At 34.0% G+C, this 16287-nt stretch overlaps 1 protein-coding gene across 8 annotated transcripts in view; it reads right to left on the reverse strand.

The window, feature by feature from the left end:
- Positions 1–16287, reverse strand: part of AKAP9 (A-kinase anchoring protein 9) — a 153410-nt gene that overhangs the window by 65641 nt on the left and 71482 nt on the right. For 4 of the 8 annotated variants that reach the window (XM_077856981.1, XM_077856976.1, XM_077856982.1 and 1 more), the window contains 5 exons: positions 12354–12692; positions 10890–11114; positions 9690–9830; positions 9100–9206; positions 6448–6653 (listed from right to left, as the gene is read on the reverse strand). In XM_077856981.1, coding sequence (XP_077713107.1) covers positions 6448–6653; positions 9100–9206; positions 9690–9830; positions 10890–11114; positions 12354–12692 — 1018 coding nt within the window. The remainder of the gene's footprint in view (positions 1–6447; positions 6654–9099; positions 9207–9689; positions 9831–10889; positions 11115–12353; positions 12693–16287) is intronic. The other 4 variants (XM_077856977.1, XM_077856975.1, XM_077856979.1 and 1 more) reach the window with 3 other exon arrangements.

Here is a 16287-nt window from a genome sequence, read left to right on the forward strand (position 1 = left end):
CGCCAAACCGCTGCGCCACCCAGGGATCCCTACAAGGTCTTTTTTAAAGGCCTTTTAAAAACAACATGGCAATATAACAAATAGGCAAATACAGAATGTAATCTTATTTGATAACCAAGCAGGAAGAAGAATGAGAAGGGTAATGCTATGCTAAGAAGGCTTTGCAGAAATTAATACTTGGGTTATTATTTTTTTCCTTTGACAAAACCTTTAAGATTTACTTACTCATTTTAGAGAGAGAGAGAGTGTGGACACATGTGCAAACAGTTCGAGAAGGGACAGAGGGAGAGGGAGAAGATCTCAAGTAGACTCCTCGACTGAGCGTGGAGTCCCTATGCAGGGCTTGATCTCATGACCCACCCCCAGATCACTACCCAAGCCAAAATTAAGAGTTGGATGCCCAGCCAACTAAGACACCCAGGTGCCCCTTTTTGCTACAGACTTTAAAACAATTTTCAATAGATATTTACTAAGTGTCCACCATGCAAGATTTACTAAGTAATGGAGACACATAGGTAGTGAGATCTGGTTCTTATCCTCAAGGACTATATGATGAGAAAATAAATACATAAATGATATGAAAAGGAAAACATAGTGCAATGGGATATTCCAGGTATATGGAAGGATAGAAGTGCTCGATTCTGTATGGAAGAGAATCTCTGACTTTTTTTTTTTTTTTAAGATTTATTTATTTGACAGAAAGAAAGAGTATAAGCAAGTGGAGGGATGGGGGAGGGGAGAGGGAGAAAGGAAGAGAGAAAAGGAGAGAGAAGGAGAGAGAGAGAGAAGAGAAAAAGAGAGAGAATCCTCAGACTCCCAGCTGAGTGTGGAGCCCAATTCGGGGCTTGATCCCAGGACCCAGAGATCATGACCTGAGCTGAAACCAAGAGTCGGACGCTTAACTGACTGAACCACCCAGATGCCCCACAGATCCTTTCATTTCAGAGCACACTATTGGGTAGCATCACCAGCTCAGGTTAGACAGTTAAAGGGACTCATTTTGTAGCCTGAAATTTTTGTAAGAGGTAACTACAAAGAAGTTAATAGACTGATGAGCAGTACTAATTTAACTATGGATGTATGTTTTGTATTTTTTATTTAAACAAAACGGAGTTTACATGGGCAGAGAATAAGCTTTGGAAGTATTTTTTCTAAACTGAAAATAAAAGCAGAAGTGATTCATTGCTGTCACAGTATACAGAATTCACCTGTGGCAGCATACTACAAACTAATGATGAAATGTATTGAAGAGGTATTACCTATTCTTTTATTACATGTAGTGTATATTTCTGATCAGTAACTTAGAAAGCGAATTAATAGCAAACTTTAATTTCCAAAGTACTCAGAATATTCATTTTGATACAGTCATCTAAGAGATTTAGAGCTACTTATTAAAATGTCTCACTAAAGTAGCTGGTACCATGGAATTCTCTCAATCTCATGTATTAACAATATCAGATACAGTTTCAGATACAAGATCTGAATGCAGTACAGTTCAATATTCACTAAGCATCTCTTCTGCACAAGACACCAGCTAAAAGATCCAAAACTGCATTCTAGGAAATGATTTTAAATATTTGCTATTACATAGTTTATTTAGTTCTTAGTGTAACAGCCAATACAATTTTCACTTTGTATTTTTATTCTCAAAACTTAAAAACAGCCAACAACCAGACTAGTACTTACTTATATTATACTAAGTATTCAAAACTGAGTATCCTGATAATAAGGATTAATACTTAACAAGTATTATGAGTTCAAAAGGATCTTGGAATTCAAAATGAATTCATATAAAGTACAGCACAATGCATATTATAATGTTACTAAACAAAATGAATGTACTCTAGAAAATATTTTTGAAGAAGCTTTGGAAGCAAGAAAAATTAACAGTTTGTGATTGGTGTTTAAAACTAAAAATATGTAGTATCTTTAAGGAATTAATTGCATTTTAGTGACCTTTTTTTCTAATAAATACAGTGACTTTGACAAATCTGAAGAGAACAGTCTGATACGATGGGGAACCAAGGCCTTAAGGGGTGAAAGTCTGTGGAGAAGTGAGGATGTGGTGGGAGGAGAGCTAAAAGAAGGTAGCTCTTATCTGAAGGAACCTTATCTAAGTTGTGAATGGTCTTGACTTTTATAGGAATCTTGAGGTTTTGCTATAAATAATGGGGCTGATAAATGATTTTTTTAACAGGAAGGTATCAAATCTATGAATCAGGAAGTAAACTGTGGCAATGCAGAGAAAAGGCTGAAGAAGAGACGAAGACTATTTCAATCACTTACATGAGAAGTGCCGTAAGGTAGAAAGTGGTTGGGCACAGGTCAGAGAAGATTAAATGTAAGACAAGAGAGAAAGAAAGTAGTAAAAGAGGACTCTGGGGTTCAAGCATAGACTGTTCTTAGGTGACAGAAGAGTCATTAAGAGAAATATTTTAAAGATCAGGAGAAAGTGTATAGAGTAGGCATGAAAAGTTAAGTCTGAAGTGTTAAGGGGCTATGTAGAGAAGATGAGTCAACTTTTGGAAATTTGGTTCTGTAGAACTTTAAAAGTCATTTGTATTCAGGTGAGAGTCGAAATCCTCAAAGTGGATACATTTTGTTTCATGAGTAGTAAACAACTGCTTTCCTGTTTCAGGAAAGATGGAAGACAAACATAGTTGGAGCCTCCATTATATAATAACCTAATAGAAGAACCTGTGTGAAAAAATGTCATAGATTGGAGATGTTCCAGGAGACACGAGAACATTTCAAAAGAGGTAGAGATGTCAGTAATGTTATTTGTCTAGAAACTCAAACAGGACAAGGGCTTGAGAAGATGCTACTGGATTTGACAACTGGGAGGTCACTGTTATCCTGAGAGAGAACAGCTATGGTACTGTAGGAACAGACACCAAAGCTGGTAAAATCAAGAGCTGGTCTAATCTCTCATGGAGTTTGTCATGGTTTACCTTGAGTGGGGAGCAAAATTAAGAAGAACCAATGCACTTTTTTTCCCCTTCATATTATGAAGATATCAGCATGCTTTGGGAAAGAAAAGAAATCAGTGGTGAGGAAAAAAAAATTAAAGATATAGTATACTGCATGGGAACAAACCTCAAGCACAAACTACAAAAGATACATAAAACAAAATGACTTACAAAAAGCCACTGAAAGTTAACTTTTTCAAATGCTAATGAAAAAACATAAAGTATCTAGAAAAGGTGAAGATGTCAACCAGCTTAATGTATTTTATTGGTAACATTTTGAAGATACAAACAAATGAAAATAATGTAAATTAGTTCCAATAAAGAAAAAGAACTTTTGTTGTTGTTTATTCCAATGACATAAAAGAAAGACATCAAGGTTATGTTGTATTTATAATAATTCGTCTCTGGGGGAAATATCAAAGAAAAACAAACTGGCAGGGCAATTTCATAAAATGACAATAGAAATCTCAGAAGGGCCAGTTTGGTGAAGACTCATGATTTCAGATTGGTGAACCGCTCAGATCTGTGTTTTAAACACAGCAGATGATGGTTATTCAAAAGTCCTTTAGCCATTTACTTTATGGATTTATACCACATTCATTTTGTATCTTACCAGATTAAGCAGGGTAGGTGATACAGTAGAGCATCCCTTACCCTAACAGCCTTCTGAAGATCTCTAGAGCTTCAACTAGAAACCACTGATTCTCCTTTGCCTCTTATACCTGACAGATGAGTTAACTGAACAAAAGTCCTGGGAGACTGAGATTTGCCTAAAGTTGTAGAGAGCTAGAATAAGAATCAAAGGTCTTCTAATTACTAATCCAACATTCTTTCTATCACATCCTCTTACTCCAAAATGAAGCTGCAGCAGATGAGATTGAGGGCCTAAATGAGATGAAGTGGTTGAGGAGGTCTCTGAGGAAGCAGCATTAAAGAGTGTTCTAGGAAAGAGCTGCTGTTGGCTATAGACATTTGGCCTTTATCCTAGAAACAACAGGAATATTTAAGATATGCAGTCATTGAGGACATTGGAAGGTTGGGGTACAGGTCCTGAAGGCAGTTTCCCAGAAAGTATTCACATACTTTAGATCCTTTCTGGAGAGTGGAAGGCCTTGCAAGGGAGTCAGCCTAGCAAGAAGCACACTCATGTCAATGGTTAGGTTCTGATGTCACCTTCCTTTACGATTTAAAAAAATGTAGTAACTTCATTGATTTTCCTATTACAAAACAGAGGTACGTATTCTATCACTGAGCCATCACAGCACAGATCTCAAAGAAATTTTCTTTCAACACATCCTACAGGAATTTATTGTTATGAACTACTTTAATATTCACTCAAGTTCAAGTAATTTCATACTGGCTCAAAATCTCCCTTTTTTTTTTTAAATTTATTTATGATAGGCACACAGTGAGAGAGAGAGAGAGAGAGAGGCAGAGGGAGGCAGAGGGAGAAGCAGGCTCCATGCACCGGGAGCCCGACGTAGGATTCGATCCCGGGTCTCCAGGATCGCGCCCTGGGCCAAAGGCAGGCGCTAAACCACTGCGCCACCCAGGGATCCCAAAATCTCCCTTTAATTTCATAAACTAGGTTAATTCTTATGAGGAAGTAAACATTAGCAAATCAATTATTTACTTTTTTAGAGAGTTAGCAAGTCTGTACATGCTTAAAATTGAAACAAGTTTGGACTCGAAAGCTGAAGATAGACCACAAGTGCTACTAACTACAATAAAAAGTCATATATAAAAACTGAAAAGCAAATGTTGCTTCATCATCAGATTAAAACTGAACTTTTTCTCTGGTATTAAATAAGACATAAAAGAAGTATTTCAAAAGCTCCTTTTAGTTTTTACAATAGGCTCCATGAAAAATATGAATGATCAGAAAAATTACTAGAAATAGAATAGGGTCAATTTTTAAGCCAATTTTATACGAAAATTCAAAGTTTTAAATGATAAATTCTATAAATTCAATATTCCTTCAAGATACAAAATGGATTTGTAAAGGTCCTCAAATGACATTAGTGGTCATCCTAATTAGTCTGATAAACACATTTACAGTAAGACCAAGAAAGTATTACTTAATTCTTTTCTATACATTAAGATCTACATGTAGAAATAAAATAGCCCTTGATTGAGAGCTTAACAGACAGTGAAGTTAATTTGAAAAAATACTTCCACAGAGTTTGAAAAGAATGAAATTGAAAGAAAAAGTTTAAAAATTCAGTATTATTTCAGTTCTCATTTTATTAAAATAGGTATTTTTTAAAAGATTTATTTATTTTAGAGGGGGAAAGAGAGAGAGAGCATAAGCAAGAGGGGGAGAGGGGAAGGGAGAGAGAAATTCAAGCAGACTCTGGTGAGCGGGGAGAGCCTGGCCCAAGGCTTGATCACATGACCCTGAGATTATGACCTGAGCCAAAAACCAAGAACTGGATGCTCAACTGGACTGCACCACCCAGGAGCTCCAAGAACTTTTTAAAAAAATTATCTCTGTACTCAACTGAAGCAGTGTTACTTACAATTCCAAATCAAGCTTTTCTCTGCACTTGGAAACATACTACTGGCCAACTTGTAATTAGGTAAACCTTCTGTAAGTAGGATAATTTCTTCTCATTTCTCCACATGAAATATAAACATAATGCTCTCAAAGACTCCAAATACTGGCATTTTCAGAAGGTTGGCCTCTAACTGGGGAGAAATACTTGGGCGTGAAATGATAGTAAAATGTGGACTTGATCTGCTGATCCAAGAGCCCAGATCCTTTTTTTCCCCATTATTGACAAAACCTTTCTTACTTTTGATTGCCTGATTCCCTCACCAACAAGGAATTAAAAAACAAGAGAGAGGGGATGTCAGCAGTGTGAAAATAAGAAATCCAAAGAGCCTACCCCAAATAGCTAGAAGGAGAGAGAATTAGGAAGAGAGCTATGTCACATCAGGATCTAAGTTCTAGATCTATACATATTGTCATACTTCAAACCACTTTTCTGAAAGGAAGAAAGGAACTAGCAGAGGATAGTCTAAATAAAGATCAAATCTTTGGTTTCTTATCAAGACTTTCTTCTGACCATCTCAACAGGTATGTGAAACTGATGCTTGATTCTGAAAAATTCTTTATTTCTAATTTTATAGGGTAGTTTCAGGATGCTGCCAATACCTCATGGATATTGATAAGAGTCCTGAGAAGTGATATGGAATTTTTATTTTATGGTAGAGAATTAAACAGCCTCTGGTTTATATAGCAAAGTAGTTAAACCTGAGTATGTACAACAACAACTACAAGACACCCACTGCAAATGCTACACAATAATGGCATTTTGAGAAGGGTGGCTCCAAATATTTGTGTCTGAAGATCTTTTTGTTGGAAAAAAACTTTAATATTCTCTTCTGTATTTTCAACATGTAGCAAACTGCCTTGAACTCAGAAGGATTTATTGAAGATAATGATGATGGTCTCAACAACATATAAAACTAGTACCTCTTGTGTGTTCCTCATGGATACATGACTTTACAGGTGTCTCTGCTTCTGACCTCCAAATCAAGCTGGCAGATGACGGGACCTTACTAGATCTATCTAGAATACCAAGAACATGGCGACCAATTGTTTCTTCAACAGCTGCGGTTGTCTTTACAACTTCTAAGAGGATCTTTAGAAGTCTGTTATTAGCTTTTTGGAGTGCAAATCTGTATAGATAAAGAAACATTTATTAAAATGCTTAATCTTTCTGAAGCAAATACTTTGCTTATGTCCCACAAAAAATGTACAAAATATCTGACTTGAAAAATATCATACGATCCTCTCTACCAAAAAAATAAGCAATTGCACTTACAATTAAGTGCTTTTGTTTTTTTATTTAATGATTACCATATAAAACTTGTTTTCGTTTAAAAAATTTTGGTCCCTCAGTAAACTATAACATTTTTTACACATGGGCAGTACTTTACTGACCTTAAAGAAATCAAATAACTAAAGTTTTAAGATAGTAAATTTTCTAAATTACAAGAAAATTTTAAGGAGATACAAAAGTTAAACTTTAAAAATTGTGCTAGGATTCAAGCATACGCAAGCTGGTAAAACATTTATGGTTCTTCTACATGTTTCACATTTAATCTTTTATGTGTCAAACAATATAATGTAAAATGTAATTTAAAAATTTCACCAGAAAAACGGGTATTTCTATAACTTACTGGTGATAATCTACTTAATTAAATTACAAAAATAGGCAGAGACCGGTTTTTAAAAAGGTCTATTGTGTAATATGACTATCTGCCAATACCAGAGGATTACAGGCCATTCTTTATTATATCTGCTCCAGAGATAGAAATTTTCTCAAGTTACATAAACCACATTTATTTCAGCCAGTAGAAGGAACCTATTTTCAACCAAATGGAATTAACAGTGTGTTTGTCTTTTTTAAAAGATGCCAAACTATCTCATTTTCAAAAAATTGGAAAATATTTCTAATCACCCATCTAAATATCAGCAAAAATAATCAGTGTTAACATTTTAATGTCTATCTTTCTAGTGTTCCCCTCCACCTCATAAATATATACATTTTAAAAACAAAAATGGAATTATCCAAGACAAAGAGTTTTTGTAACCTTTTTTTTCTTAACATAAACATTGTCTCATGTCAAGAAATATACTTCCATAAATTCTGATCCAGAAGACTTCTGGATAACTAAACAATTCTCTTGTCCTAATAGCTTAATTCAATAACAGTACTACAGTGGCAAACTTTATATATAATATATATAGATAAAATAAGAGACTTTATGGTAAAGATCGTCTGCCTTAAGACAATTTGCTCTCTCAACTTCACACTGTGGGAGATCACAATCAGGTTAAAAGATATCTATTTTCACAGGCACATGACCTAACTATTTTAAGACAAGGTAATAAACGGACAAGTTTTCTTCCAGTATCTGTCAAGTGAAAGAGACAGTTCTATTTTTGTACCTAGATCAAGTTCTCTGCTTACATGAGGCGAGGATATTAAAAATAAAACTCTAAGTAATTGAGTTAGTAGTAAGTCAGTCAAGGGTTTTATTTAACTTTTTCCTAGGTTCTGTTCAAGCCCCAAACACCTCAGGTTTAGGACAATTTGAAAATATTTCTAAATAAGAGAAATGATTAAAATTAATATGATGGTAAAGAGAATAAGTATGAATACTCATTTATTAGCATTTGCTGCAAAAATTCCTAAAAACTAAACACTAGTTTTAAAACTGTACCAATTAGAGATAAATAATATAAAATAAACAATTTGTTTATTTTATATTGCCATGGTAACTCTAATTTTCATACACTGTCTTTCTTGTTTGAGTTCCATACTGACTGTGTTCCATACTGATGATCCAATGGGGAAGCCAAAATCTTAGGGGCCAAATTCCTCCATGCAAGCTGAGGAAGGAGGTTAGGAGGACACAGAGGGTTGACAGTCACAGAAATTGGAAAAGGAGGAAATTAAGTTAGTAGATATTAATTTAATTTAAAATTAAAGAAAGTATTTTCATTTGAACAAGACAAATTTTAAAATATGCTTAAAGTCCTTAATACAGGGGTAATTATCATTTAATATTTAATAATATTTTTATATTAATGTCTACAAAATCTAATCAGGATAAGTTTTGTTAACATCGGATCATTAATTTATTCCTCTACATAAGTGGGATATGGATTAAAAGTTCTCATCTGATATGCAGTAAATGAACGAAAGAAGCTAACTGTAAACTACCACACTTCATTTTCTTCCTCATCACAAGGGGGTGGCTTATACTGAATGCATGTCCATATAGTGAAGAAATACACTCACAAGTACAATTGTGTTTTTTAGGATAAAAAATGGCCTATGCGCAGAATAAAATTAATCAAGAAACGTTCAATAACCCAAGTAATGCCTTATCATTTACTGAGTTAACTACATGATCAATAGCTAAAAATTACTTTACATAAAAAAGATTTTTAAAAATTTGTCTATTTAACAATCAAAAGTTGGTAATTCTTTAACATACAGAGTAAAATGGACAAATAAATGTACACGATCAAAATAAGGATAAGTAAAGTTTACCACACTGAAACAACTATTTTAATTCCCTTTAAACCGAAAAAAATACATATTTTGTTTACCTTTCACTGGTCAGAATATCAGGAAGCACATCTTCAGGTTTTCTGTCTAGCTCCTTTTCTTTAAAGGTCTCTTCTTCAATTTCCTCTTGGTTTTCATTTCCATTCTGCTTAAGTGTGTGTAAAGGTAGAGAGGACAAAACAGAAAGAAAGCCTGTCATCTCGGAAACAGCATGTCGTTCTTCTATACTGTTGTGAGGTGAAATAGAAACCTCTGTGGGCAAAATAGATAATCTCTGAAATAATATTTAACTACATTTTATCAAGAGATTAGCATTATCAAAAAAGATAACGCAACCTAATGCACAGATGAAAAACACTTTAATGGGTTCAAGTTGATGCATGCTCTATGTGACAAGTTTGTTAGGCTGCTCTCTGGTGAAACAATAGTTGCTGCTATAGCAATGTCCTATGCAAATTACCTTAAAGGGAATGTAAAGCATCTTGACTCCACCTACCTTGCAAATAAACAATCACAAATATGTTAAGCTCAACACATATTAAAAATACATTTCACACCAACAACACAAAGACAAACAGTTCCTACTGCATTGTTGATCCATTGATCCTAGGTGGGCCAAAGTCCATACTACCTGTGTTTGCGTACTGCTGTTGCGCAGCTCACAACACAGCTTCTCTCTTCCATCTAGAGACAGCTGCTTTAGTGCTTCCAGCTCCTCTAAAAGCACCCTCTCTCTCTCTGAAACCAGGTTTTCATTATCTATTGAGGATCTCTAAATAAGAAAAAAGGTCATGAGAGAATATTGTTTGCGATAGTAGGAAAAAAGCAGAAATAATTAGCAGATTTCTTTTAACCTCCTGGGACCAAAAGGCCCTTTCTACTTAGGAGTTACATCCCATGACAGGAGGTTAAAAGCACATATTAAGTTCAATGCAAAATTTGAAACTTAAAAAAGCTAATTCAGAAATCTGTGAAGCTCAATTGATATTATTTTTATACGTCAATTTTGCATTGAAAATTCAGAAGTTTAAATTCACAAAATGCTATGAAGAAAAGCAATACCAATTTTTCCAAATGATATGTTTTATGTTCAACTCCCAATCTTCCTATTCCTTTTTTGAAGGAACATATTTCAAGATTTATTTTTTAATCTCTTAAGTTTTCAAAATAAATTGAATAAGTTTGTTTTTATAGGAACTTTTATACAAGTATTTCTTGCTTTTCCGTAATGATTTTGTGAGTATACTATATATAGCAATTGATAAGAATCCAGCTCCCAAATACCAAGGAGTAAGGAAAGGGGTAAGAATGTTATATAAATCTGCATTTCTCAAATCAAGAAGAGATGTTTCCCTGGAGGAAGTTCCAGAAACATACTACTTCAGATTTCCATTCATGATTAAAAAGACAGATTAAAGATAGATAAAGGTATACCCTGGAGATGCTAATTGGCGGACTCACAAAACTGTAAATGAATATGGGAAAAATGACAATCAATTGCACCTCAGCATAAAGAATTTCCAAAATTGCCAAAGTGCTTTCGTCATGTATGGTCAATGGAATGATTAAAAACCAACATACAAACAACCTTGTAGCCACTTTTCCAATGCCTGAAAAGGCAGATAAATAAAATGGCACAAAGGCAATGCACTCCAAGGTTGAGTCAGGTGTTCCTAACAAGATCTATCGCTGTTGTGCTGATGGAGTCCATTCCTGATGTTAAATATTTGTATTTATTTAGACCTTAGCGATAATTTTGACTTTTAAAAAAAGGCTACATAAAGAATATTGTTATGTTAATTGGGGAGAAAAGGGACTCTAAGTCACATACCTGGGCTAACTGTCTATTCAGTCTCTTAATTTCTTCTTGTAGCTGTTCCTGGTCTTCTCGCTGTCTCTCCATCTGGCGCATGTGTGCTTGCCTTAACAGTTCTGTTGCCTGTTGATGTTCTTGGTATTGTCGTACAAGTTCTTGCCTCATATCTTCCAACTGTTCTTCATTTAACATTAGTTGTCTAGAAGCATCCATACTTGATACCAAAATCTCATCATGGATCTATAATAGTTAAAGAAAAAAAAAAAGCAATCATAAGACACTTTGTGGGAATCTGTAAGCATCAACATTATAAGTAAATATAAAAGCAATCTAATATCACAAAGTACCTGATTTTTTTATCCCCATTGCTAAACTAAAACATAAATTTTAGAAAAAGATATTTGTCTTAATTATAATTCCAATTTGATGTGAGGTTAGTTTATTATCATTACACGTTATTCTCTAAAAGCAAAATAGTTGTTTAGCAGTTAGTTTAGATGCAATCTGATTCTATGGGATAAAAGAAGAACAAAGACTAAACATCCTCAGGATGCCTTCTGCTCTTAGTGAAGCTATAACTTCATTAACCCTTGATATTTTACGATGGGGAGATAAAATAAATGGAATGTTTATAACTTAAAATTAAATTTATAAAACATGAAAAGTTTTACCTATTTATATTATGCAGTGGTCATCACAGTACTACAGAGAACTGCTTGATAAGAAACAATTTTCAATAATTTTTACTTGGAAGCAAAAGCTTTATATTCCACTTTCTCATAGTCATAAGAAATCAACTCCTTAATGAAGTTCTACAAGTGCTTCAATTCCCAAAGAGCTATTACTTAAATGAACAGCTGCTGGTAAATTAAAGGTTTTCAAATACCCAAGTTTTACACTTCATGCAGAAGTTAACAATTGTATTTGAATATGCCTCTTAAAACATAACCCATCCTGAACATTAATAAAAAATGTGAATTTAGATAACTTTAAAACATAGGATTTACTACTTTCTGTTAAATGCACAGTTGTAGTATAGACACAGAATAGATCCTCCATTAATGAATAAGTAGAGAATTAATATATACAGAATACTTTAGATTATCTTCTTAAACAGGTACTATTTCCTTATGATGCTGTTATCACATTAAATGAAGCAAATCTTTTATTCATATATACTGCTAAACTAAAGATAATTAATCTTACATTGGCTGAAACAAAATTAATGGAGGTATAGCTTACAATGAGATTTTACCATGCACAATATGTACAAAATCAACAATACTTTGAACGAGACTTGCTTTATTTAATAATAATATTGAATCATTTATTCATATAGAAATAATAAAACATTCATAAAGTAAATTCACAAGTCAAGACTAGATTAGATACCTTCCTTCCCCATAAGGAGCATTAATTACTGGTAATATATTTCTAGTGAAGGAAGTCACATTTTTTTACACAAGGAAGCATACTTACAGGTTCTCTGACTAAAAATGTTTTATCTTTGGAGAACATTTCTTCTGAAATAGTCAGTTCACGGTCCTTCGATTCTAATATATCATCAAGATTATCACTGTTTGATAACAGAACTTCTGTTCCATCTTCTCCTAACTCTTTACTAAGTGGTTTAAACTCTTCTTTAAATTTCATTTCCATCGCTTCAAAAGTTTGACCCTGTGATAATTTCACTTCATTTAAACGTTCTTGCTGACAGAAAGCATGTGCTTGTTTTGACAATGTAGTATTCTCTTTTTCCCCAGATATTCTAGATAGTTCAGTTTGTTGAGCAAATGCTATACTCATTGACACAATGACCTAAAGAAATCAAATAAACAAAAAGGATTAGATTTATAAATACTAGCAGGAATTTAAAAAGCAAATTAACCATCTAAATGGTTTTCAACTAGAAATCCTACAGATAGTGACAGATATCTCTATTTTACATGCCTTTAATATTTTCTAACTAGCGGTCAAGATGTCAAGACTAGCTTTTACTTTAATTTTCTGTCTTGAACCTCATCTGCTTGTCTCTTTGTCTCTTAATAATAAAAATGCAACACAGAAAAAAAAGATTAAAAATATGAAAGAGAAGCAAAGAGATATGAAGGATAGAATGAGAATGCTCAACCAACATCTAATCATTGTTCCAGGAGGACATATTAGAGAATAATGGAAAGGGACTATTTCGTGAGTAATAGTTGAGAATACATAAGGCATCACTCCTAAGAGTCAAGAAGACTTGGAAGGACAAATAAAGAGAAAAACCCAAAAAGTTCTTAAAAGTTTCCAGAATAAAAAGATGTATTACCTATGAGGGAACAACAATTAAAATGACAAGAACTGGGATCCCTGGGTGGCGCAGCGGTTTGGCGCCTGCCTTTGGCCCAGGGCACGATCCTGGAGACCCGGGATCGAATCCCGCATCGGGTTCCCAGTGCATGGAGCCTGCTTCTCCCTCTGCCTGTGTCTCTGCGCCTCTCTCTCTCTGTGACTATCATAAATAAATAAAAATTAAAAAAAAAAAATGACAAGAACTTTCCCAGCAGAAATAAGTCAGAAAACAATGAAATGTTATCTTTAAAGTTCTGACATAAAAATAACTATCAATCCAGATTTGAATGGTCAACAAAACCATCTTTCAGGAATAAAAGCAAAATAAACACATGAAATAAAAACAAAAACAGAGTTTTACTTCCAGTATCTCCTAAGTACAAGAATTTCTAAAGCATATCCCTCAAAAGGCAGAAAATGATTCTAGAAGGAAGGCCTAAGATTCAAAAAGGATTAGAGCAGTAAACTTTATTTTTGTAAGCATGTAGATAAACATTGATGGGTATAAAGCAATAATTCTATCTAAACTGTGGAATAAAAAAACATAAGACAGAAACTTGTGGGCAGCCCCGGTGGCTCAGAGGTTTAGCCAGCCTTCAGCCCAGGGCGTGGTCCTAGAGACCCAGGATCAAGTCCCACATCGGGCTCCCTGCATGGAGCCTGCTTCTCCCTCTGCCTGTATCTCTGCCTCTCTCTCTCTCTGTCTCTCATGAATAAATAAATAAAATCTTAAAAAAAAAAAAAAAAAAGAGAGAGAGAGACTTGTAATTCCAGTTAGCATAAATTAAACCCACTGCAGCCTCTCTCCCACAACTGAAAATTGAACAAAATACAAAAGCAAGTACCAGAGAACTCTGCAAAGTAAACAAAAGCAAGCAAACTGCTGAGGACATCAAAACTTGAAGAAATCTGTATGAAGAAGGTGAAACAGAACTTGTAGCCTGTCCCTAACTGAGTTGTCTGTTAAAAAAAAAAAAAAAAAAAAGGAATTCACATTTTCGAGAATATTTTAAGACCCAGGGTTCACACAATATTCAAAATGTTCAATATACAATTCAAAATTAGATGACATACAATATGTTATGTGTCAAATTTGTTGCCAGATTTGCTTTAAAAGTAATGCTAAAGGCAGTTTTTCAGGCTGAAGGGAAATAATACCAGAGGAAAACTTTGAACAACAGCAGAATGAATACTCATTCTTTTCAAGTATGCATGGAGCATTCAACCAGAACAATAAATTCAAGTAAACTTAATCACACAAGGTATCTGACCACAAATAAATTAAAAATTATACATTAACAGGAAGATACCTAAAACCCCTAAAATGTGGAAATTTTTTTTTCTTTTTTAAAATGTGGAAATTTAACAACACATTTCTAAGTAACTCACAAAACAGAGAGAATGTCACAAAAGAAGTCAAGTATTTGGACTGAATGAAAATGGGTAGAATAGAGTTTAAAGGTGTGCTTAAAGGGAAACTTACAGCAGTAAAATGCATGTATTAGGAAAGAAGAAAGGTCTTTTAGGAAAACAGAAAAAGAAAGCAAATTAAACACAACGCAAGCAGAAATAAGTAAAAAAATAAAGAAAAGCAATCAATTCATTGAAAATAAAACAAAAGCAATTTTTAAAAAATCCAAAAGCTGGATCCTTGAAAAAAGCAATAATACAATTGATAAACTTCTAGCCAGAGTAAGAAAGAAAAAAGTGAGATAGTAGAGATAACACACAGATCCCACAGACATTAAGTAATACAGGAATAGTATAAATAACTTCACCAACATAAATTCAAAAGTTTAGATGAAATAGACCAATTAATTCCTTGAGTGACACACTAACAAAGCTTACTCTAAAAGAAACAGGTTACCTGAATAAAACAAAATCTATTAAGGAAATTGGATTCATAGTTTAATAAAACCTGACAAGGAAAAGTCCAGGCCCTGTTGGTTTCACTAGCAAAATATTTAAGAATAAAATAATACTGTGGTGCCTGGGTGACTCGGTTAAGTGTCTGACTCTTGATTTCAGCTCAGGTTATGATCTCAGGGTTAGAAGATCAAGCCCCATGTCGTGCTCTGCATTTGGCGCAGTCTGCTTTGTCCCTCTCCCTCTGCCCCTCCCCGCCTAAAGAAAATAAAGCCAATTCTACATAAATTCTTTGAGAAAACAGAAGAAGAAATATATTCCAACACTTTACAAGGCCAGCATTATCCTGATATAACAACCAAAGACATTACACGAAAACAAAACTCTGGATGATGTTCCTCATGAAAACAGACATAAATATCCTTGACAGAATATTAGCAAACAGAATCCAACAATGTAAAAAGAAGGAGTATCTCCAGAGGAACACGAACAAACTCGGGGGTGATGGAAATGTTGTTTCATAACTAAACATCTGTTAAAACCCACCAAATTTTGCACTTAAAACTGAAATTTCATTTTATGTAAATTATACTCAGTAAAGATAATTATAAACAACAAAAATCTGACCATATGTTAAGGTCATAAAGGAAGCTTTTAAAATTATGAAAAATTTGTATCATGAAGATCACTTTCTTTGGACTAGAAATAGACTAGACTACAAATAATTAAAAGAACTGTATCATCTGAAAACGAAAAAGCTCAACTAAAGACAACTACCTTGCTATTCTCTCCTTTCCACTTCACTATCCTATCTAAATCTCACCTGTGATTACAGGTGACTCTATGTATTCTGTCCTGTGTAAACTGAGCTTAGCTCAGGAGAAAAAAAATCCAACCAAGCTGAAGGGTCTTATTTTAAATTTGTAACTACTGCCTTTATATGAGCCCTTCAGGATACTAGGCAAATCTACTCAATTTCCCTTGTTTTTAACAATTTTTTTTCCTCTTTCTAGACAGCCCTCTCTCCTTAAAGCTTCAAAGTCTTCTCCTCCTTTATCACTCTCAGGTGCTGACCTTACTTCTTATTTAAGTGAGAAAACAGAAGCCATCAGAAGAGAATTTCCAAAGGCTCCAACTACTGAATCTGAAAACATTCTGAATCATGAACCAAATATTCTCTGCCTTCCTTCTTGTTATTATGGATTAAAAACTG

This window comes from Canis aureus, chromosome 18 (assembly GCF_053574225.1).
Source record: "Canis aureus isolate CA01 chromosome 18, VMU_Caureus_v.1.0, whole genome shotgun sequence".
Lineage (NCBI taxonomy): Eukaryota > Metazoa > Chordata > Mammalia > Carnivora > Canidae > Canis > Canis aureus.